Source organism: Phlebotomus argentipes, unplaced genomic scaffold (genome assembly GCF_947086385.1).
Source record: "Phlebotomus argentipes unplaced genomic scaffold, Phlebotomus argentipes genome assembly contig_39, whole genome shotgun sequence".
NCBI classification, from domain to species: Eukaryota; Metazoa; Arthropoda; class Insecta; order Diptera; family Psychodidae; genus Phlebotomus; species Phlebotomus argentipes.
In genome coordinates, this window is record NW_026776182.1 from 254,851 (window position 1) to 279,501 (window position 24,651).

Consider the following 24,651-nt stretch of genomic DNA (forward strand, 5'->3'; position numbering starts at 1 on the left):
ATTCATTTATCCACACCATCTCGCTCTCGCCAGTCCAGAATGTGTCACATTATATTCACCCCTAGTTTTTTCGGAAAAATAATTTTGCAAAAAGACATAAAAGGGTGTGAGCAAAGAGGAAACTCATGTCAACCCCTGTGAGTGTGACATTTCATTTGCACGGCTTCTCTCATGAGAGACAAATATCTCACAGCTCAACTTGCACACAAAATCCCGCAGTATTATGCGAACTGGATTATACACATTTTAAAAACATTCAATTAACTTTCTCAGCTGGAATTTTATTAATTTTTCAATATCCCGCACCAGATGATATGCACATGAATGAAGAATTCTCTGCGCCAACTCAAGAGAGAGAGCTCTCTTCGCAAGTTTCCTAATGGAATTTTTCAATTCTTCATCACTTTATTAGAATTTATATAGAAATTTTTCTCCGCACAAGCGCGAGGTGAGGTTTAAGGGTGGGTTTCTCTGGCGCGCACACACACAATTTGTATTGTGTGCGAAAGTACACGAAATATTGTATCTGATTTGTTGACAAACAAGACAAAATTGAAAAAGTTCCAGATTTTGCTTATCACATTTTCTCATGTGACAAAAACCACAGCCAGAGAGTAATCAAAATAACACCAAAAAGAAGCTCTCATCCCTCAAAATGCGTCAAGCATTCTCAAACTAAAGTCCCTCCGTTGAGTGGGAGGAAAAAAAAGGGCGAAAAGAGCTCTTAAACTCCTCTCCAAATGACTTAATTAATCAAAAGGCAATTTTTCACTCGGCATTTCTGCGAATTGACTCATGCTTTGAGATGCTGTGTGTATTTTCCTGCTTTTAATTGAATTTTCTGTACACTCTCACAGACCATAAACAACCTCCAACTCTTTCAGTACAGATTACACTTGCAATTAGCAAAGGAACTCCGGGCGCTCAGCGACCCTCCTCTCTTGCAGCAGAGCTCCTAATTCAATTAATCATCTGTATTCACTTACATATTTCTCCCGGGCGGGCTGCAAATTATACTCTAAATTAGCATTTTAATAGAGAAATCATTTTAAATTATCACATTTACACCAATTAGCTGAGAATTCGCTGATGAAGTTGCTCAGCAAATTGCTGGCGCACTTTTTTTCCTCCCCAGAGAGATAAAACAAACACTTTCGCCTTCAACTTTTGGCGCAAAAACCAGACTTTCTCAATAGGAAAGGCATTTTTTCCGCAGGGTGGAAATTGTATTTCTGCCCCGATTTCCATGTTGAGAGTGTGTCTCGAAATTATGTAACCGGGAAAACACGATGGTCGTTAAATCACGAGGGCGAGAGAAGGCAAGAGTGCAAAGGCATGAGAAATTGGGTGGCGACACTGGCTGAAAAATCTAGCTGCTCCCGGCCAACAAACACACCCATTCAGCAATAGTGAAATCCCATTTTTAAGTCATGTAAATTTTTCCGGGGTGGCACGAGGCTACGTGTTCAATGGGTGGCTTCCAGGCTCCAAAATTGAAAAATTATAGCCACCATCTGGCCTCTCTTGCTTTATGGACTCGATACTGTGGCCCCGCGCGCTCAGCATCCGCTGCAGATCGGCCAGGACTCTCCGGATGCACATCAGACAGTGCAGCGCATGATAAAAAGTTGCCGCAAAACTCGATATCGCGCATTGGACAGCGTCCAGCGACTCCTCGTTCATAATGTTTGTCGATTAATTGCAAAAATGCACCGCGTCCACTCTCAATTTTGCATGCGCGCAAAGCGGAGAGTTCCATTAGACAAGCCACATATGCTGTAACCGGATTTTTCAGCCCCTATTTCACCCTCGACCCCAAAACAATTTCGCCAGAGATGCACTTTTTCCCTCCCACAACCAGCGCCGCATTCCGCAAACACCCCGAAACATGGCGAACACTGATTCTTCTGTGCTGGCATAAGCTTATTAAAAGAAAATCACAACCCAACCAGGCGCCATGGCGAATGCGGAAGGGTTTTCGGGGAATTTCCACAGCGAATACCTGAAGTCAGCGCCACACTTTTCAATTGCAATTCACATTTTTCCTGCCATGCATCACATTAATCCCCGAGCGCTTTGAATTATCCCGCCAGAAAGAAACACAATGCGGAAACTTCCTTCCGACGATGACCTACTTAAGCGCAGAGCTTTCTTAACCCTTTCACGAGGGAAGTTTCTCGTGTAATAATTTGCTATAGAGTCTTCTGGAAGGCAATATTTTGACAAATACAAACATAAAAGTTGTCGAAAATTCAAATATTTCGCGTTAACATTTGCAATCTATTCATTTCGGAAATGTAACTCTTTTACCATGCAATTTGAAGTGCAAAACCTGAAGTGAATTCCCATGTTTTTCTTCAAACAGAAACATTCATCTTTTTCTTGGTTTTTTTTCTTTCTAATCTGACTTCACAATTAATAAAAAAAAAGCAGATGAAATTTGATTAATTCAATCCATTTAGTAAAAACTTCCTCAAAGTGCCAAAGGTGTGAAATTATTTTTAATGCATTTAATAACTTTCCGCTACTTTCACATCATCAGACACATGACGCAAAGGAACATTAGGAAATTCACTGCAAACCTCTTCCACTCTAAGAATCGCAGCGAATTGAGGAGTGAGGAATAAAATTGAGTGGATAAAATATAGGATTACGGCGGGATTTCGTGCAGAAAAGCGTTTATGAATGTAAATTTGCATACTTTGCATTCTGTGTGCATTTCGACTTGTGCGATGGCAGAGAAAAATTCCACCAGAAAGTGTGCATTTTCTTTCTCAATTCCCAACTCAATGATTGACTTCCCGGATCTTTAATCTGCCAATAAGTGGAATTTCCCAATCCCAACGACTCTCAACACCATCGTTTTGAGAAGATCGTCTTATGGTGTCATGACAAGAGTGGGATGAATGTTCATTAAATCTGAGGAGGGAATAATTGAGTGGAAATGACTTTGGATTGAGTTGGATGAATATCATTGGAATCCGCTTTTGCACAAAGCATCATATTGCGAAGCCTTGCGAGTGGCAAATCTCCAATATGTTCTTTGGCTGAGAGTGAGAGATATGGTTTCTTGCATTAATAAGTTAAAGAGAAGTGAATTGCATCCCATTCGTATCACAGTGATGCCACTGCAAAATTCCATGAATGCGAAATTGACGCCCCGAAGCCAAGAGATCTCGGACGAGGACTTTAATCACGATGCCTTCTGGTCAGGAGACCAATGAATGATGATGAAAATCCCATTTTCGCCGCCATCTTCCCAAGAACACCCCGGACCTGAGACTCTTGGGGGCCATTTGTGACTTTTGGGGTTGCGACAAATTTCCCCCCGTCGCCGAAATATGAGGGTGTGCAAATGATATCCGAGATGATCATCTCCCACTAAGCCTCGGCCGAAGATTAGCCCAAGAGCGACTCTCTGGCTGAACATTTATTTATGGTCTAGCGCCGAAATGTGTGGCACTTTGAACATTGTCCTCAATCTTGCCGGAGAACCCGGGGAAGACAAGAGACGAGGAGCATCCCTTAAAATGTTAATGAATTGAATATAAATTAATGACATGGTTTCGGTTACACAGATGATGGGGAAGATCCAGCACAAAGGGTGGATTTTCCATTTCAGCATAAAACCATCAAAATTCCACTTCTTGTGCCATTCAACTTAATAATCAATAAATGTCTCTCCCACTTCATGTGAGCTGGGCGTGGAGTGGCGCTCGCCTTCTTGTCCCCGATCTTCGCTTTTCCGCCCCATTCACGGAATTCCCCTCGCATTGTGCGCTGCCCGGCCGAAATATTGCTGTGGCAGGGAAGAAATTCCTCCACAAGATGTAATTTGTGTACTATTATCGGAGGGTGAATGAGTACACAATGTTCTTCCAACACACTTCTCAGCCAGAAGATGAGTTATTCCCCAATCGACCAAAGCCACAAGCACAAAATCTGCCAATTTTCCCATTAGATTTTGCGAATTTTCCATTCACGTCCCGAAAACAATTACACGGAAAATATTCTGCAGTATAAATTATGCTGTGCTGCAGGTAAACAATAATGAATGAAAAGTGCTTATTGTTTTTGTATTATTTTAAAATGCGCTCCTCGTCATTTGGGAAATCGATAGCTTGGCAAATTGAAAAGTTTGATTTCCATTCTGTTATAATACGGCTTAATATAAAGTGGAATAATTTCATAAAATATCATGCGATTCAGTTTTTAATGCATTCTTTTTCTGCTATTAAAATAGTAATTACTCATTTGAGATGGGAATTTGGGGATTTTGCGTGTATTTTCTGTTTAATTTGTTCATTATTCACGATTTTATTGTAGCATTTGGGTTCTGGCGGATGAAAAAAAGCTCGGTTTGTACATTGTCATAGGTTTGACGCTGTAAATAGTTTAATTGTACTCTGCATATTTTCCCTGCAAGGCTCAAAATACCTTTAAAATCGCACAAGGCATTTTCTCTCAAATGCAACTGCGAGGCTAAAATACTTAGCGATAAGTTATAAGTGTTATAAGTACTATTTCTCACACAATATCATCATTGCTTTTCACTTTCTCTCCACTTTATGGGAAAACTGAAAAGTTCTCGATTTTTTTCACCCACTTACGCTGGGTGAAAAGAAGCCAAACACGGGGAAAATCGATGTTTATCAGGCGCAAATAACGCCAAAGGCAACTCTCGCTCAGCTAATCATCAATTATCGCCTCAATCAGATTACAATATTAATAGTTCGGGGGTCATTTTCACGATATCCTTGCCGCCCTCTTGAAGCCGAGCCCTCGATAAATGATCCTTCGCTGCGTCTTTTCGCCAAATTAGCCTTTCCCGCCCTCGTATCCGCTCAGAGTCGTAATCGCCCAAAACAGAGAGGAGCTTCACCTCTTTGGCTCCGCGTCTGCAGACTTCAGACGGCCACAAAGTGCTGCTCGAGAGCTCTTCAGCCTCCAAGTCACCTTTGTATCGTTGTAATTAAAGTGTCGCGTGACTGCTGCGAATAAACTCGCAATCTCGAGACGCTGAAATATGCTTTCTTTTCACCCCGGGCGGTCTCGCGAGCACCCCAAAATCCACCGCGGGAGCGCCATTAGTGTCCCTGGTTGATGTGCATTTACGTGTTTGCTGCAATTCCACTCCCTCTAAATTGACTGTGAGAAATTGAGGAGATTTATAAAATGCCAGACAGGCAATATAGCCATTGATGGCTCGGCTAGAGGTTCGACAATTTCGTAGAAATGTATGGAAATTTCCGAGAAAATCCACTTAAAGCACCACAACTCCCATATCAAGCACACCCAGAAGCGCATCAATTTTCGTTGATCTCCAGTGCACTCTAATTTCCAGAGAACTTGCACACTAACAAGGAAATACTGTGTTTCCAGATAATCTGAAACATCTTCTAGCCAGAGATTAACACAAAAGCTCATTGAACATTCTCAACAAGATTTTCCAGTGCATAAAGGCATTTCTCAGCGCACATTATTTAATACAGCCACCAAAATTCTCTATTTACATGAGGGAAATTAAGAAAATGGAACACTCCAATTAGAGCTCGAGACTTCCAGGTTTCCACAGTCCGAATGCAATTATGCTTCAATCAATAGTTCTCCGCCATAAAAATTCCCGAGACGATTTGCTGGAACATTTTCTTCTTGTAAATCCAAGAGAAAATGTGAAAATTTATGACTCCTTTTCCACCATTCCTGTGCAACACCTCAGAAGAATTTCAATTCAGCTGCATTTCTGCCTCTAATTGGGACTCTGCGCTCGATTCGTGCTCTCTGAGCGCCTTCTCCACGAGCTGCGCCAGTTCCGGTGGCAGATCCTCCAGCTTCTCCTCGCAATCGACCACAGACTCGCGCTCGGACGCAGAGGAATTCTCCTCTTCCTCACTCTCATCGTTCGACACGGATCCGGTGGAAGCCGAGGCGTTGGCACTCGACGCGACGCCCTCCAGATCTTTGTCCACATTCGACGCCGAGTAGCCGTTGAGCAATACCTCGGACGGCGACGCCGTCCAACTCGACTGCCCCAATCTCTGCTCCAGCTCGGAAATCCGCAGTGCCAGGATCTTATTGGCCTTCTTCTGGTGCGTCAGCGCCAGACTCTTGTCGTTCACATTGTCCAGCAGAGCCAGACACAGACTCTTGAGGTCAGCAATCGTGGCCGCCTTGTTAGGCAGCTCGGCATCCGTGCCTCGCTCCAGAAGAACCTTCACTGCGAATTGCATGAGCACATTAGCATTTTCATAAGTGGCACAAATGTGTGTCTAATGATTTCTAGAGTGGAAAACTGAGAGACAAATTATGCAGCAGTGACGTAGTGAAGGACTTTTCACCCCTTTCCACGGATGAAATTTGCTTCATTTCTGTGCAAAATTATATCAGCTTTTTGCAGAATTACAAACAATGAAACCCCATCAAAACTACTGACAAATTTCTCGCTACGCCACTGTTCTACGCGATTTGGCCCTGACTTTCCCATCAATTTTCCTGGAGTTCACGAAGCGGGCGCAAACACGAGCGCTTTCCTCATAAGTACCTTGTTTGTGCGACATTATCATATCACTGTTGCTGCTGCCGAGCTTCACGACTCCCTTCTTGTTCCTCTTCATCTCCAGCATCGTCTGGGAATAAATTAGAGAGCTCTCAGTCGCAGGGAAAAGTGCACACCGCACTCTCTCACCTTGTACTTGTTGAGAGAATGCTGTACGAGCTCCAGCTCGTTCTCCACATTTTTCAGTCTCTCCTGCAAATATTTGTTCTCCCGCACCAGCGAATCGATATCGAGGACTTTGACTTGCGACTCACCGCCCTTCAGCGCGATACTCAGCTCATGATTGAGTCTGTGAACTTTGCACTTGAAGGCGTCCCGCTCCGTCACCACTTCCTCCTTCTCGTCCAGCAGCGCCCGGAAGTCATACTTGAGCTGCGCATTCTGGGCAAGAAAAGGGGGGAAAATGTCACAGTTTCCTCATCTCATCACGTCCAACTCACCTTCTTCTTCAACTCCTCCAGTTGCGCAATGAACCTGGACTTCTCCTCATTCCAGGCAATCTGGGAAGAGTCTTCCTGGCCAGAGAATCTGTCTCTCTGGCACTTTTCACACAGCTGACATCGCATCTCCCTCAGCACGCGAATGTCGCCTTCCTTCTCGGACAAACTCTGTCGCAGGCACTCGAGATCCGTGGCCAGAGAAGTGTTCTTCTCACGCAGATCATTCACCAGAGCAGCAACGCTCGATCTCTCCATGTACTCCACGCTCCCGGAATCGCTCGAATGTAGGCTTTTCTTGATGGCCGTGTAGCGCATTTGCAGGGTTTCCGCCATCAGTTTGAACTGGTCGCGCTCCGTCCGGAAGCGCTCCAGCTCCTTCCGCATGATCTTCAGCGCCTCCACCTTACTCTGCAGCTTCCTGTGGAGCGCCGAGTGCTGCAAAGGCCATCATTAGCTGACACGAAGCAGTGGAAATCCTCCAAACTCACCTCAATGTTGTAATTCTCCATATGTTCGTCCAGGAACTTCACTCTTCCCGCGCTAGTCTCGTCCATTGGGACTTTTCTAAGTCTCTCACGAGACACTGAACGCACGTAAGAGTCTTCCCAGGCCACCAGTATTTATTGCAGAAATCACTCTTCAGCTGCAACTCTTGACAGCATGAAAAACACCTGCTGTGGAATTTGTGGAAGTCACGCCGGCGCGCTGGAGAATTTCTCACAGTTTGGCGGGCTCTTGAGACTTCTGAGCGTACTTGTAGACGAACTGATGATGCTCTGTGAAAGCAGGATCGAGCTTTGCCTTCACGCGGCCAAACCAAGCAGTCATTCTAGGCCGGGAAGCCAAAGGATCGAAGCCACAAACGCCTGGAAACAGAGATTCGTCAGCATCAAGAGTGTTTATCTGCGCTTATTGATACTCACGAGGCTGCTCAATATCGCAGGCCGCAAAGATATCCGCCACAGTTATGTTCTCGCCGGCAATATAGGGCGTCGTCTTCAGCCAGACATTCTCAATCACATCCAGAGTATTTGATAGTTGAGTCTCGAGCTTCTTCACCTTCTTCTCGTCCGGCTTCTGGCCAGTCATCAGCGGATCGCGCCACTTGGCGAAGAAATACATGCCCGCAGCGATGCGGATGTTGTTGTGCGTCCACGAGAGATACTCATCCACAAGCGCTCGAGCTTTAGCATCTTCCGGATACCAGAAATCATCAAATCCCCGGGTTTTCTTCAAGTACCTCAAGATTGCCACGCTTTCCGACAGCCTGAAGCCATTGTCGTGAATGACGGGGATCTTCGGGAACCTGTTCACATCTCTCCGGTACTCTTCAGTCAAGTGCTCCCCTGGAAACCGAGATAAGACAGTGAACTTTGGATTTTGACCTGTGCAAGGGAAGTTTTCTCACTCTTCCGTAGGGCGACAGGAATAGGTTCTGCCGGGATGTTCGCCACGCGGAATAAGGTGATCAGAGCTCTGGATGGCGGAGAGAGAAGATCGTAGTAGAACTTGAAAGATGCAGACATTGTCCGGAAGTTTCTCCACTGCGCTAATAAACAAATGTCACCTGTGTAAAGAGTAAACAGAAAAAAATTTACTCTGTCTTCTCGTGGTTTGACTGATGATTCAGTGTTTACCTCGGAAATTTCCTGGCAGAATAAAGTGGTAAGTGGCTAAGAATCATCCTTCTTGTGTGAGAGGCTTAATCGTCCTGTAGAATCCTGGAAAACTGTGCCCAGAAAGTGAGTTTCCTTCCCGCCTGGAAGGGCCAAAACCCCGCCAGAGGGCAGGGGCGACAGCTTGAAGGTGAGTCCGTGGATGTTGTGACATTTCACAACTCTGTCAGTGGCTGATCTTCCGTGGTGCAATTTTGCCAGGAGATTTAATCACAATCCAGACGAGTTTTCAGTAGTGCGCCCAGGAGTACAGTGATCAGATGATTATGGTGTTGCGATTGGGCGCAGATCCGACGACAGACAACAAGAGCAGCGCGCTGAAATGAGCTGGGAGCGCTTCGCGAGAGGGACGCTTCTTGTCACGTCCCTGGCCGTGACTTCCGTGCTGCTGACCGCCTCCGAGGTCCGTGGGGGCGACAATGTGGAGAAATTGACCCACTGCCGCGACAGCAGCGAGAGATCATCGGAGAACAGGTGACGCATCGCGAGATTTGCTCTCGCTTTCCGTGATACGCGCACAAGGTCACAGTCGTGCAATCTCTCTTCCAGATTACTCTTTGTCACCACATTGGACGGTCGCCTGTCGGCTCTGGACGTGGACGGCTCGGTGCGGTGGAGTGTGCCCACTGGTCCGGGCAGCCTGCTCTCCTCCAGCATCCACAGTCTGGAGCTCACGAACAACGGCCGGATGGTGCGCATGATTCCGTCGCTGAGCGGAAGCCTGTACCAATTCGACGGGCAGACAATCGAGGCCATCCCCATCACAGCCGACCAGCTCCTCACGGCCTCCTTCAAGTTCTCCAACGACGTCGTCATCTCGGGCGGCAAAGAGACCCGATCTTACGGCATTTCCATGCGCACTGGCCAGGTTATCTACGAGTGCAGCATCGGAGGCTGCCAGAACCGCACGGATGCGCTCGAGGAGGGCGTCGGTCAGGTGCACGATCCCCTCCTTGACGACGTCATCATTCTGAGACGCCAAACGCAGACTGTTCGCGCCGTGGATCCGCGCACGGGCGGCGAGCGCTGGAATTTCAGCGTCGGACATCACGAGATGGACATCGCGCGCAGTGAGAACTGCCACCTGGACAGCGAGGCTGAAACAGACCTCGGCTATGAGATTAAACTGATTGTTCCCGAAGGATTGGTGTGTGCCATCAGCAAGACTTCGCCCAACACAATCCTCTGGAAGCATAAAGTGAGTAGAATGTGACTAAATCTAAACTCAAGACAGAAGGAGGAGCTTGTAAATGGGCGTGGCTTTTATTTTAAAGCCCTTCTCACTTGCAAGAACACACAAATGCACACTTCTCTTCACGTGCGTCATTTATTATGGAAATAACTAGAAAAAAACGCAAACAACATCATCGAAAGTACTCTATTTTGTCTACAACCGTGTGATAACGGGAGATAATCTTATCTGCAACCTCTGCAGCTCTTTATAGACATTCAGCACAATCAACTATAGTGTTTAGAATGATTTTTTGCACCTATGCCATTATCATAGTGATAAAGCAGTGACTAATTGACTCTTATGTCATCCTCTTTCAGTTCGACTATCCAATTGTAAGCGCCTGGCAGTCTGACGGGACGCAGAATCTGCAGACGCTGAACCTCTTTGACTCTGCTCAATCCCTGTGGGATGGCAATGAAGCGATACCCAATCCTGCGAGGGACACAATTCCGCCATCAGTTTACTTAGGGATGTTCAGGAAGCAAGTGTACATCCAGGAGTCGGAAGTAATGCGGAAAACCTTGCAACCGCCGTTCGGATTGGATGACAAGAAGGCGCAAAAGTACTCGAAGATCCCGTGGAAACCTTATCCGGCGGCGACATCCGCCTGGAAGCTCATTCAGTACGACACGGAGACGATATCAGAGAGTGAGGAGGAGTCGCTGGAGAGCAAAGGCACTGCCTTGTCTGTGCTGTACGCCTCGGAGTTCGTCAACGGCAACGGATTCTATCTCTATCCGGCCGTCGAGGAGAAACATCCGCTCTGCGACAAACACAATCTGACGTCGCAGTCAGAAGTGGTGCAGAGCGAGGAGGAGAGCAAGGAGTTGCGCATGAAAGACTTACTAGACGATCCACTGAAGTTCCGCTTCAAATCCCTGCTCTTCTGGTGGAAGGAGATCTTCGTGATTGCGCTCACGTCCAGCTTCGTCATCAATCTCTTCATCAACAACAGGCGCCAAGTAAAGCCCGAGCGGGATGTCGTCGTGATTGAGCGCCTCGTCGAGACACCCTTCGCGAAGCTGCAGGACCACGATGATGAAGAGACGGAAGAGATGCTGGACTTAACGAGGAATCGATCGCTGTCCGAGTCCAACAATGGCGAAAGCTACACGTCTCGCTTCACGACGGACTTCGAGATGCTGCAGTGCTTGGGCAAGGGCGGATTTGGTGTGGTTTTCGAGGCTAAGAACAAGATCGACCACTGCAAGTATGCCATCAAGAGGATTGTGCTGCCCAGCAAGAAGGAGAGCCGCGATCGCGTGATGCGCGAAGTGCGCACGCTGGCCAACTGTGAGCACCAGAACATCGTGAGGTATTTCCAGGCGTGGGTGGAGACACCGCCGCCGGGCTGGCAGGACAACGAGGACCGCATCTGGATGGCGCGCGAGGCCATGTCCACGTCCATCGACATCGGCACGCCCACGGAGACTTCCTTGCCACCGTCGTACGAGAGCAGAACTGAGAGTGCCAAGAGCACGCCGGCGAAGAAAGCTAATGAGTGGATCTTCAAGCTGAACATGCAGAATGGCGACGTCTTCAGTGAGGAGGATTTGGGGACAAAGTCACGTGATAGGGCTGACGATGACTCGTCATTCATTCAGTTCGAGGACAGCGGAGCCGATTGCGCAGTATTCAAGAACGGCGAGGACGACGACGACTCCTTCATAGAGTTCCGCCACAACGCCACTCTGGACGAGAGGGAGTCCAAGAGTCCGCTCCTGCCGACGCACTTCACGCACTCCAAGCTGGAGAGCTCTTGCGGCGAAAGGAGACGCAGCCGACGGAAGCGCCCGATGTCGCTGGATCTCACGAGCGAGGGCGGCGTGATCTTCGGCCCGGCCAGCACGACGCGAATGTACTTGTACATTCAGATGCAACTGTGCCAAAAGCAGAGCCTGAAGGAGTGGCTGCAGATCAGCAGTCAGCCGGAGAGGCAAGACCAGGTCATCCCGATCTTCGACCAGATCGTCAGAGCTGTGGAATATGTTCACGAGAAGGGACTCATCCATCGAGATCTCAAGGTAATTATAGCATTTGCCACAAGCATAAGACTGCATCTTATATGATTCTGTGTCTTCTCAGCCCAGTAATATCTTCTTCTCGCTGGACGGGCAGATCAAGATCGGCGACTTCGGCCTGGTGACTGACATGGCGAGCAGCGACGAGAGCGACGCGCGCAAGTCGCCGCTGGAGCCCAAGAAGACCCACACGCAGAAGGTGGGCACGCATCTGTACATGTCGCCGGAGCAGATGGCGGGCAAGCACTACGACTACAAGGTGGACATCTACTCGCTGGGCCTGATCCTGTTCGAGCTGCTCGTGATCTTCGGCACCGAAATGGAGCGCATTAAGACGCTGGAGGGCGTGCGCTCCAACACATTCCCACCGGATTTCCCACAGCGGCACACCAGCGAGTACGCGCTGCTGCAGCTGATGCTCTCGCGGGATCCCGGTCAGCGCCCCACGACGTACGGCATCCGGGCTCGGCCGCCGCTGGGCCAGCCGGATGTCAATCCACTCTATCACTTCGTCCTGCCGCCCAGGCGCCAAGACAGCCGCGGAAGTACAGGAAGCTCCTCGGGCCTGAGCCGGGAGTCCATCTGATCGTCATTCTATGTTATCACAGTAATTGTAAGGAGCACCAGACACCCGAAAGAGACTATAATAAAGAGAATTAAGGGATAAGAGAAAGTGACGGTTTGCATTTGAACGCGCATCGCCAGACTTCGCCGGATTCTGCGCAGATTTGACAGCCAGTCGTGGAGTATTTTTTCCTCCAAACCCGGTCTTCTTTGCGGGCAAACTACGCGGAATTTTCCCAGGGAAACACCTCTCAATCCTTCCTCCAAAGTGTTCAGGTGCTCACCGGAAGTCGCTGGCGAGGAAGTGCAGGTGTTATTGGCTGAAATCCGTGTTGTCTTCTTGCAGAAACTGATGGTCGCGATGCTGGCCAGAGTGCACACCATTCTCAGGGCTGTAGAGTCTTCCAGGAGCTTCACCACGGTGGCGGCTCACGTGAAAAAGGGTGACATGCTGGAGGTCACGAGACGCATCTCGCAAGGTGATGTTGATCGCTTCACGCGCGTGATCGGAGACAAGAACCCGATTCACTCCAGCGATCAGCCGCCAGAGCACCGGCTGATTCCCGGCTCCCTGCTCAATGGCATCGTCTCCGGGCTGGTGGGCAGCCAGCTGCCAGGCCCGGGCAGCATCCTGGTGTCGCAGAAGCTCTCGTTCCCGCACAAGTGCGTCGTGGACAAGGACATCAACATTCGCATCGAAGTGGCGGACCTGCGGAAGATCATCACGGTGACTTACGAGTGCTACCAGGAAAAGAAGCTGGTGTTCAAGGGCGAGGCGAACCTCATACACAAGGAAGTCTAACTTGACACCATTTCCCGGGGCTCTGGCCCACTTTTCGCGCCCAATTACTTAACGTTCGTAGTGTTGTTTGAGAATGGTTTTGCAATTGTTGCAATAATCTACTTTCCTGTGCTTATTCTTCACTTATTGATGGCATTTCGCCCCGCCAGCTCTTGTCTTCACTGGCCGGGACATCTTCCTCCCCATCCGTATAAATTCCTCACTCACTCGCGTGGAAGAGCTGAAGGCAGACGAACAACAGTGATCATGAAGAGCCAAGTGTTGAGTGTGTTTCTTGTGGTGCTTCTGGAGCAGTCGCTGGCCATGACGACCGGGATCGGAGGGAAGAATCTCACGAGCCTCCTAGGCGGAAGGAACCTCATCGGCCACTCGCCATTCGGCGCGTCTCTGCAGGAACTCCAGCAGCAGCTGAGCAACGACGTCGAGCACCATCAGTGCAGCTGCGCCGTCTTCCTCTCCGGCCAATTCACCAAGGGCTCCAAGGAGCCTCCGCGCGGATCGCCGGCTCTCATCCACGAGCACGAGGAAGCCTTTCCCTGCACGAAACCCGGCCTGAAGCAGTGCACCAACTGGTGTCTGGAATCGGTGAGTCTCTCGTCTCTATTTGGCTTCACAGCTTCTAACGTTGTCTCTTCGCGCAGCTGGTGAAGCACCTGCCGAACTCCGGGCATCTTCTCTGCGCCGCCATCGACCGCGACTGCCACAAGGAGCGCGCTTATCTGTTCGTCGAGGACTGCAACGGCGCGTGGGTGAACACCAACTTCTCGGCGGGACGCGAATATTGCTGCAAGGACGGCGAGCAGTACAAATGCCCTCTCCTGCCGACCGTCGGGAAGTCCCAGTAATCACCGAACCACTTTCCCCATTATCTTCGCTTATCTTAAGAATTTTCTACTGCCTTTTCTATTCCATCGTCTTCTTTGTACTTTCCACAGAAGCAACTAATCAGTCAGTAATTATGTTTGATAAAAATCAGCAGAATAAAGAAGAAAATCCTTGTTAAATGTTCTGATTTTGTGAATGCTGAAGGAAATTTTTACGGCAAACAACTGAGAAATTTTCTTGCAATTAATGTATATCCATTCTTTGAGGAAAATATTTTATTCAGCCAAACACAGATAGTGATGAGCAATTATGTTTTATGTTTTCCACCACAGAATCATCCTTAAATTCGTGACTGAAGCTAGAATTGGGAATTGGCGTGCGCGCTTCTGAGCGACCTAAATCAATTCCCCTGAATTGCTGTGTTATTTCAACTCCCACAGAAGGAGAGCGAATGGTTGAAAGACAATTCCGCGATCAGCTTCCTTGACGCTGCTTCGCGGATGATAATTTTGGGATTTGTCGAGGGCAAGTGGCAAAAACGTGAGAGGTGGAGAGGATCGCGATGTGCGATTCAGCGAACGAGCAGGAAAATTCCTTCGTGATCTCAAATGGCAGAGGCGCGCTCATGAGAAAATATACAATTTCGCGCGCGCGTAGAAAAGTGGCGATTGTTGGGTGTTGGAAACTGGCAAAAGAGTTTTTCTCTCGCGCGATCTCGCAATTACACAGACTTGTTGCTCTTGTGGCGCGTTGTGAATGAATGTCATCATATGAGCGGAAAACACGCCACCTAATGAGACGTCTTTTGCTAAACGCAGCGCAGTGAAGCAATCACAGCAAATAGTGATTCCGAGCGTCTCGCGGATTTCCATGCGTGATCCTGGGGATCGCGGAGGCCAGGAAGGGCGCGGGAGTGCCCGGACAGGGGGTCAGAGTCACCTTCTGTCGCGCCCCTTCGCGGCGCGCGCTCGCACTGGAGTGGCGAGACTCGGTGAGAGTCAGGATTTAGTGACAATCCCAGAAATTCCGGGGTGAATGAACGAGTGAAGCTAAAATTCTCCCACTTTTGCTCCTCCATGGCTGCGTCACACACGGGGTCAATTTGATGCCTTCCCATGCTTCTGTCTCTCTTGCACTCCGGCTCCCTTTGTTGGGCGCTCTTTTTTCCACTTTATTTGACAGTAATCAATTTTTCCCGGATGTTCGCTCTGTTAACTCCTCTCTTGACTGCAAGAGCTGCCAAAGGGCGAGAGCACCTCCTATTTGAATTTTCCTCCTATTTGCTCTTCCAGCGCTTCTAATAAGAAGTCAATAAGTTCTTCCTCTGATTCTGAAGATCATTAAGATCGCACATTATTTGACGCTGAATTAATATCATATTTATTTAATGCGGAGCTAAAATTTAAAAATTATAAAATGTTTCGCGAAACTGATCGACTCATTAACTGAGGAAATTTGTCTAATCGCTTGCTAGAGAACTTTATTCGCTTAACATAACTTTTCTATTAAACTCTTCCATTATTCGATAAATACGTCTTGAAATAAGGATCACCTAAGAAATAATCGATTACTTCAATGATCGCTAATCTAATAAATATAATCCATGCCTTAACTCAGAGAATTTGTCAGATCATCACAACTTTTAACATCTTTTTACCGCTCTCTATCTTTCTTCTCTATTTTACCATCGGAATAGCGAATTAAATAATAAGCGACTCTTTTATCGCTCAATAAATTTTGCAAAATGCTTGTATATTTTCTAAGATTTTTGCATAAGCCGTTGCGTAGTCTAATTAGAATGGTTCTAACATCGCGCGATGGCTTATCTCCGCTCGCCGGGCAGGTAATTTCTAATTGAATAACTCGGGAGAGAAGCCTTCTGGCAGTCGAGGTGGAATTATATGGCGTGACTGTGTTTGAATCCTTCACAAAAGTTCACGCTTAGATTCCAGAATCTGGAATCAAAGAGAATATTAATGATTGACTTCCCCCTCGTTGGCGAGTATCTTCTCTCCGTTCCTCGAGTGTGTTTTTGTTGGGAATGCGTGGAGTATTTTTATCGCTTACTTCTTCTCTCTCATACATATGCTGGGTTGGGAGTCTCTCGAGTTGCCCACACGGGGTTGTTCACCCCGGCCCCTTTCACATTGCGACAGTGTTGCTCTGTGTTGGGATTGTCTTTCACTGTTCCCAATGCGCGATCGCGCGGAGGGACGCTGCTGGGCGTGTGTGAGTGCGCTTGGGAAGAGTGTGCTTCTCATGGTGTGACTCCTGCTGGCGAGGAGGGAGAGATTCCCCGGAGAAATCCTCATTAGTGCCTCTCCCAATGGAAAGGCGACTTTTTGCCCTTCCCTTCTCTGAAAGAATCCAACATCTCTCTCGTCGTCTCGCGCTCTTCTCGCGGAGGGAGGAAACAATGATCGCACGTCGATGAACTGCACACAATCCCATTTCTGGATGATCCCCCTGGAATTGCGCGGTGGTGCAACTCGACACTCCTCGCGCAGATCGTGTGCAGAATTTCGCGGTGATTCAGCAATGCTCGCGAAAATGATGAGAAATTATTATGACTTTGATTTACCACCGAGACGTGTGCGTGTGTGTGTGCACTTTCACATCAAACCGCCTTGCCATGTGTGGTGTGAAACATTTGGAGCTGATGGGGAGCGAAAGAGAGAGAGAGGCAATGACCTAAACACAATCGCACTTACGCGATCATGGGAATTAGAAGAACACCATCGAGCTTCTTCGGCATCTCACCACTTTGGCTGCGGTCACCCAGCTCGTTCTCGCCCATGGTAATCACACTCCCCAATCGTGCACGACGCAGTGGAGCATACATGTAATTGAGGATGTACACACAACCTAGAAACAATTCCCTGCCTCACTGATCACTCTCATATGATCGCGTTTGCCCGGAAAATTGCGCGATTAGAAACTCAGGATTAACGACACCAACTTCCTTGTGGAATTTCTCCACGTACACCGTGAAGAAATCCTGATCTCTCGCGAGTTTGATGCCCTCTCGAAGAAGCCCTTTCGTGGAATTGAATACGGAAGACGCTAGATCGCTGAGCGCGATCGCGGATCACAAGAGAAAGAGATTTCTCAGGTGAAAATGAGTTGGTGAGAAATGCTCCTGAACTCTAATTCGCTATCAAATGCACAATTTTCAATCGATCTTAAAGATCTTCGCGATTTCGGAAAGGTTTTTTGATCTTCTAAAGCTTTCCTAAAGATGATAAAATTGTAAAATTAAAGGAAATAATGTTATCGAAGCACTTTTCAGAAGACTGGAAAAGTGCGAATGCTTTTCTAAAATCACACGCTTAAGCGATTTCCATACATTCTACAATTTTTATATATTCCATACAATGTTAGAGTATGAAAAAACCTTTCAAAAACTTCTCAAATGTTCAAAATCGGTCAAAAATTGTGCCTTTGGCAGCACGTTTCGGGAAAGCTCAGCGTAAAAGCAGAGCATAATTCACCAAGTGAAATTTATATGAGAAGTAAACTTTTATCTCTCTAATTCACCACGTAATGAATTGTGTGATCATCATTAACCCTTGTGAGACCTCATCTCATTTCTTTTATTTTTCCGATCTTAATTCAATCATGTGAGTAACTGGAAGCACACACTTTTAATTTAGTATGATTTATGATTCATCCACGCAGTCTTCATTTCACTCCTTTTGCCTTATCTTTTAGTGTGCTGCGGAGAAAATACAGGCGGAGTGTGTGAATATAACAATTAGAGAACTTCTTTTTTTTCTCCCAGAGTAAAACTGCCAGAAGAGCATTTGCTGGAGTTCTGTTGACCTCCTGTTTTCGGAGTCGACAAGTGTGCTCGAGATGATTTTTTGTTCAGCGATAACGATCGCGATCGAACGGAGAAATGATGGTGCAAGATTGCTCGCGGGATCGCCAATATCAGGCCCATAAATACCGCTATAGGTTCGTCATCGGTTTCCTCCTCTTGCGCATTTCCATCATCATTGAAAATCACACTGCGAGCTGTGATCATTGGGCGGTAGAGATAAAAACCCATGACTTTCCTCAATAAACCACAGCCGAGCGCTCTGAAAAAGGGCGACAGATTGAAGAGAAAATGCGACAATCCCACGACACTATTCACTGATTTTATAGATTATGGCTCTCTCTCTGTGCAGAGTTCTGCCATCGAGGGAGACAATAGACAATAACGTCAGAATGAGATGCGATTTCAGAGCGAGGATGGCACAAAAAGCGATTCTTACGAATCTACGATAAATAAGAGGGAGAAGAAGAGTTTGTAATTACGCAACGATACGAAAAAGAGAGTCTGTGTACCGTTGCTTTCTTGTGATCCCCGCGATCGCACACGCACAAGATCTTGGGGCGCTTGTGTGTGGCAAAATGAGGAGGACTCTCTTTGGGTTCTCGCGATGTGAGAGAGGTGAAAGAGATGATGGCGCAGAAGAAATTGGTACCATTCTCTTCCTCCATTTTTTTCCAAGCTTCTTTTCGTCAACACACTCTAAACTATGGACACTGACTTCAGTGGAATCTCCTTCTCTGGGACTTGTACACAATCAACTCTTCTTCCTCCGCGCCGTCATCATTTCTCTCTCGGCCATATATCAGCACCACGAGCAAGACAATCTCACCCGGAGAAAGAGGCGAATCCCACAGCCATTCAGGGAGTGCAACAGAGATGGTCAGAGCGCGGAAAAAATGCCCCAAGTCCGCGTGTAGCATTACAATTTCAGGCCACGTTTCCTTCTTTGTGATTTCTCTTTCTCACTTCTCACAACCCATCTCTCGCCATCCACTCTGCTGATCATGGTGGAGAGTTCAGAGCAATTGCAGCAAGTTCACAAGATTATGAACATGAAATACAAAATTATGGTGCAATTCTTTCTTTCACCTTTCCCCCGTCTTCCCAGCGCAGCGACATGCCGCACACTCCGAAATCATTCCCTCGCCTCGGCCATGGGACAAACCGGCCCACGAACAGGTACAAGAAGGGGTTGAAGAGGCCAATTTGGCCTCTTCAAGAAGGTCTCGTCGCAAAATTGGCGCATGTCTCAATACCTGATAATTTGCCCACTTGCATAAGGATCAAACGGTGGAATTTTCCCTAATGAGAAATTCCTTCGCAAGAAACTTTCTCATCAACTTCCCATTTCGGCAATGACCGCCCGAAACGCATTGCCATATCAATTAGGCAAGCCAGGATTTCCTGATGGAGAGCCAGTGAAATTGGCCAACGCATTGCTGAGGGATGACTGGGAACTTGACCATCGACAGCGATGAGAGTTCAAGAATCTCCAAGAAGTCGAATGGGAGGAAAAAATCCGTAAGACTGGATTTTTTCTCACATCTCCACCAATTTGTTCCATTTCTCTCACACACCCAAATTTTCCATCTAACGCTCTCTTCCTCCAACTGGAATCTGAGTGAACGACCTACAAGTTGTGAAGACGCGTGTGTGATCACAATGATCCCATAGAATTATTTCCACTGGGATCCTCTTCCCTCTCCAATCTTCTAACGCTTCCCACTGGCCATGCCTCCATTAGAACCAGAGGAGAGCCGACATTGCCTTCCTTGCGCACCGCACTGGAACTTTCATGGGCCGATCTTGGGTGGGTTCGGCAGATCCACAAATTCCTCACGTCACAAAGGGTGGCCCAGTCCACATGCCTGATAATTTCGCATAGTTTAACCACAGTGGGACAATCATTCTGAAGAAGATTCCTGTGTTTTGCATTCTTAAAGTCATTGGAAGAAGCTTATTGATATGCATTCAAGAAAATCCTTTATTTTAAGCACTGTTAGAGTTTTATAAGAAAGAAAGAAAATTTTAATTTTATATCCAAAAGATCTAATTAAACTTCCCCACATCAATTAATATAAACATAAGAAATTCTGTAATATCTGTGTCTAAGTGGTCTAGAAGAGAAATATTTGCTTTCGTGTCGATTATGTTAATTTCATTACACACCCTTCCACAGCCCAACGAAGAAACACACGCGATATCTTATCTGTCTCTCCCTCCTAATTAAAATAAACTTTGATTTTGAATATGTTCCAAATTTAGATCTCTTTTCAATTCACCACTTCCTTGAGAGCCAAAAGGGCGCCTGACTTATGCACCCAATATGGAAATTTATTCACTCAATGACAATTCGTGGGTTTGTGTGAAAAAATCCCTTCCCACCAAACGAACCCCATTTACTTATCGCCGAACCAGAAAGGGTGATGATCAGAAATCTGTGAATGTGACCACAGTGAAATGCACTTTGTTGTTTGTTTCTCTTTGCGAGTCAATTGTTGAATTTCCTGAAGCGGCAAATTATTCATAAATTTCCTTTCCTCAATTTTGGTTTTTTTCCCCCTGGTCTCTAAACCCATTCTCGCGTCAATTGGAATAATGGTGGTTGGAAATCAGCGGCGAGAGGCCAAGGAATTGCCCTCTGGGAGAGTCACTGGCTGCAAGGGGATGGCCAATGGGGAGGAAATTAGATGCAAATTGTCCGAGGATGCGATGTTTATGGTTGGAAAGCGTGGAAACGGATGTTACTCCGGGGGAAATAACAATGTGTGCCCTATGTGGTGATTTAATGAAGTTCCAACTCTATTTTCTCTCTAGACCGTGAAAATATGCTTCACCTGTTTCGTACTTTACACTGGATGGCCATTGTCTCCCCCTGTGTTCTCGTGCGTCCAAGGAGCACACATTCGGGGCGATTTTTTTCATCAGTCTTGGAAGGATGTGCACTTTGCTGTTCGCCAGCACGGAAAGGGTGTGGAATTGATTGCGCAGAAAGGAAGGGCGAAACAGGCATAATCAAGAGGAAGTGCACATCGTGAGAGAGGAATAATGCAAATCGAGTCAATTAGACAGTCTTCCAACCACTCTTTCTTGGGGTTGTTGTGCAACAGGTCGTTTCTTGGCCGGGGAATATTTAATTATTCCCAGGGAAAGACACCCTTCGGAACATCGTTGGTGAGTCTCAAGGAAACGGCGATCGCGATAAACATCGCCTGTTGAATCTCATTAAGGACACGCCGCGGTGATGTTCCTCTCGAGAGATCACAAAAATGATCTCGCGAGATGCGAGGTGTGTTGCGAAAGAAGGGTGCGTACGTGAGACATATTGAGCAAACAAATGACTTTTTGCCTCCTTTTCAACTCCACTCTGTCACTCCTCTCCACTTTAAATAGTAATATTAAGTTATATACGGGCGCAACATGTTATTTTGTGAAGTTGGCAGTTCATTGAACTGCGTGTATATCTGTGGATATGACTTGAACCGCGAAGAAACAAATAGACGAGTGAGAAAGGAAGAAAAAGTCAGGAATTATTGAATATGCTCGCAAGAGGTTTCATGGGAGTGAAGTGATCACGAGTGAGAGCGAAAGAGAGAGAGAGAGGCTTTGGCCTTTTGAGCAGCATAATTCCTTTGCTGGCATGTTAGATGTTTTCTGGAACAATAAGGCTTGAAAAATTCATCATCTTTCCCATCGAGTTTGTATTACAATTTCCCTTCGCTGTGTATAAAATTGCTACTTTCGCCTCTTCGGGGGAGTGTTTCTCTTCCCATCCTCGAGATCATCGACGCGTGCACATGGAAAATGTTTGCGATGTCTCCAGAATTGTGGGTGAATTTCACTACGCCACTGATTTCAGTCCGAATCCGAGCGACAATTAAGCAAGACGAATTATACACACTTCCTCAAGGTGTTGTCTGACCACTTGGACATTCTCCTCCCCAAAAAAAGAGTGTCTCTCTCCGCTGCCCGAGTGACAGGAATAATTTTCAGCAAGTCAGAAAGGCGATCGATGACCTCTCGATCACGATCGTCATTTGCATTTTTGTCGCTGGAAAAGAGCCTCCCCACAGGAATAATAAGAATCGCCGTACGAGGATTTAATAGATGTGAATGGAGCAAATAAAAGCGGAAATAATTACTATGCAAATGCACGTGAGAAAGTGATTCGTGCAGGATGTCCTGTTTATTATTCCTCCGCTTTTATATGCCACTGCACTCACCACTAATTAATGCAATTTTTCATGTTAACGCCACCGGAGTGTTCGGGTCGCCTCAGGGAGGGAATTCGATGTCCTCCCCGAGAGTTGCCATGTCATTATTTGGAATTTTCATCTCGAAATTATCCTGCAATCTCTTGTACGTCGCATTCCGCTCTTCCTTCCCGCAATCAACTCACATTTGCGCCATGTGGCCAAAAGTTTCCTTTATTTCACCACAAGCCAAGCAAAAAAAACGAGTTAAATCTATTTTATCGCTTCGATGAGCATCCACACACTTTTTCCCTAACATTCGCCACAAATTCAATCACTATGGGAGAAGCTCTTCGTGAAAGCCCTGTGTTGACAATATTCGCATGAAAAAACCCTCACTTTGCACCTCTTTCTCTCTCTCTCTCTCACTCTCTCGACCAACTTACGTCAACACAGATATTCAGAATGCCATCAATGAGCAGTGAGAAAGCAAATAATCCAGCCAGAAGACAATCTCCGTGTGATCGCAAAGGGGCTGCTTATTTGCACAAAGAGCCATGGAGACACTCATTAGGGGTTATTTGCCCAAACATGTCCCAATGACAACAAACAGTAATGATGATTTCAGGGATTTCAGAGCAATTTGCAAAATTGCTCCTAACTTAATTGGCCCAGTCATTTCCTCTGGAGGATCACATAATGACGAATGTCTTAAGAGTCAAAAATCCTTTTCGCACAGTCGTATGACAAATCCCGCAATCACGATCGCGCTCCATTGATCCGATGATGGCGCACATTCTTGGGCGAAGAGGCACACAACCCCTGAATGTTTGCATGAGAGACTTTTTGCACTGACACAAAATGCCACTAAATGACAGCCGGTGAGTGGATATTGTTGGTAGAAAAATCACAGTTCGTGAGCAAGAAAGAGAGAAGCAATTACTCCATCAGATGCGGATGGACATGGTCAGCGGCCAGGAAATCATTCTCTTCTGTCCACATAGTGTCAGGGCATTTGTGACGGGAAATTAAATTTTTATATCTCTTCGTGTGGCGTTCAGGGAGAATAAAAAAATAGGTGAAATCCATGATGTGAGAACGCGACGAGCGAGTTGTTAAAGCCCCTATTCTCCCCCTTTTTTTCCACACAAGCACCACGAGGGTTGTCCTTTTAAAACTCGTTTCTCATGGCCAGAGATGCAATAGACCAAGGAGAGAGAGAGAACTCGAAGACCGAGAAAGGTGCATTCACATGAACAATCCCAATAAAGGATAGTAAATTATCTTCAAACATCTCTCAAATGCCTGGCGGACAGATGCAATGGCGGAAAAAATAGGAGATGGAATAGAGAGGAATCTCAATACAGGTGCCGTGAGATCTCTCCGCTTTTTTATGGCGATCCCCCTAAAACGCTGTGGTGTCTGAGAAAATACGCTGGGGAGTCGAGTCTCTGAAAGAACGGGCGAAACTCTTCATGACCTGGTTTGAGTTCAAGACCCCGCCATGATGTTTCATGTGCGCGCACCAGCCAAGCTAAATGCAATGGAAACTCCAAGTGAGTGGATTCAACAATTTCAACATTATACCAACAGGTATGTTTTAGAAGTGGCATTCAAGAGTCCACACACCATTTAAATGATAGGCACACGGCGATATTATTGGATCAAGGAATCACATTTCGTCCCCTCGACACACTGACTCAGTCCGGGTGCTTCAAGAGCGGAGAAATTGACTGTAAAACAGCAAGTTCTGAAATGGGTTCGCGTCCCAGATATCAAGATTTCAAGAGATTCACATTTGACATCTTCGAATTCCTCTAACTGTTCGATTGGCGTGAAGAAATATCTTCAAATCGAATGTACACTACAATTTCTTTCTTCTCAGATGTAAATATCATTTTACATGAAACTTAGAAAAAACTTTGAACAATTTCCATATAACATCAAGCGAGACACTTAGACTGACTCATCCTTTGCCCTGGAATACTCTCTCATTTCCTCCACCAACCACTTGTTCATGTCACAAGACACGTTTTGTTGTTTCGCCCTAATCCAGATATTGCAGGTTGCCAACACTATTTGAGTTTCCCTTCTCAATTTCATTCCACCTCGGCGGCACTCAATGACGAGCCCCTGCCCAGAGGAAGAGCAGCAGTTAGTCCACAAATGAAGGATCGAAATGCCTGCAATTGCAACCTGTTGATGATCTCCCTTTTCTTCCCAAGCAATTTGTGATTTTAATGCCACTCTCTTGTGTCGGGCAAGTGCATAAATTAGAGGATTGTGAAGAGAGTCAAGGCGAAAAATCGCTTTCAGCCTCAATGTGGCACATTGCTTAATATTTTAATTTAGCTCAATCTAAATTAACATACCCCCAAACAGGCTTAATTGCACGACAGAGAGAGAGAGAGAAGGCATATAGAAAGAGGAAACAATCAAGCGTACAAGAGTCATTTTTCCAGTGCTCGAGCGCGTCTCCCCACGATGAGTCTCAATTTAAATTTTAAATCCCTTGAACAG

General features: G+C 46.6%; 5 protein-coding genes across 5 annotated transcripts; 3 read left to right on the forward strand and 2 right to left on the reverse strand.

The window, feature by feature from the left end:
- Positions 1–5,476: 5,476 nt before the first annotated feature.
- On the reverse strand, positions 5,477–7,606 carry LOC132263670 (coiled-coil domain-containing protein 149). The gene is made up of 5 exons (XM_059763568.1): positions 7,485–7,606; positions 6,997–7,431; positions 6,686–6,937; positions 6,542–6,626; positions 5,477–6,217 (listed from the first exon to the last, which is right to left on the reverse strand). Exons 1-5 carry the CDS (start codon positions 7,548–7,550, stop codon positions 5,727–5,729), a joined length of 1,329 nt encoding a protein of 442 aa, XP_059619551.1. The 5' UTR covers positions 7,551–7,606; the 3' UTR covers positions 5,477–5,726.
- A 68-nt stretch (positions 7,607–7,674) lies between these two features.
- LOC132263677 (glutathione S-transferase theta-1-like) lies at positions 7,675–8,740 on the reverse strand. Its single transcript, XM_059763575.1, has 4 exons — positions 8,634–8,740; positions 8,405–8,563; positions 7,920–8,342; positions 7,675–7,862 (listed from the first exon to the last, which is right to left on the reverse strand). Exons 2-4 carry the CDS (start codon positions 8,520–8,522, stop codon positions 7,714–7,716), a joined length of 690 nt encoding a protein of 229 aa, XP_059619558.1. The 5' UTR covers positions 8,523–8,563; positions 8,634–8,740; the 3' UTR covers positions 7,675–7,713.
- Positions 8,741–8,827: 87 nt separating this feature from the next.
- On the forward strand, positions 8,828–12,604 carry LOC132263663 (eukaryotic translation initiation factor 2-alpha kinase-like). The gene is made up of 4 exons (XM_059763555.1): positions 8,828–9,146; positions 9,222–9,870; positions 10,224–11,930; positions 11,992–12,604. The coding sequence occupies exons 1-4, from the start codon at positions 8,995–8,997 to the stop codon at positions 12,511–12,513; spliced, it is 3,030 nt and encodes a 1,009-aa protein (XP_059619538.1). The 5' UTR covers positions 8,828–8,994; the 3' UTR covers positions 12,514–12,604.
- A 38-nt stretch (positions 12,605–12,642) lies between these two features.
- Positions 12,643–13,293, forward strand: LOC132263683 (hydroxyacyl-thioester dehydratase type 2, mitochondrial). The gene is made up of 2 exons (XM_059763580.1): positions 12,643–12,767; positions 12,838–13,293. Exon 2 carries the CDS (start codon positions 12,844–12,846, stop codon positions 13,291–13,293), a length of 450 nt encoding a protein of 149 aa, XP_059619563.1. The 5' UTR covers positions 12,643–12,767; positions 12,838–12,843.
- Positions 13,294–13,422: 129 nt separating this feature from the next.
- Positions 13,423–14,383, forward strand: LOC132263679 (uncharacterized). Its single transcript, XM_059763577.1, has 2 exons — positions 13,423–13,878; positions 13,935–14,383. Exons 1-2 carry the CDS (start codon positions 13,423–13,425, stop codon positions 14,136–14,138), a joined length of 660 nt encoding a protein of 219 aa, XP_059619560.1. The 3' UTR covers positions 14,139–14,383.
- Positions 14,384–24,651: the final 10,268 nt, after the last annotated feature.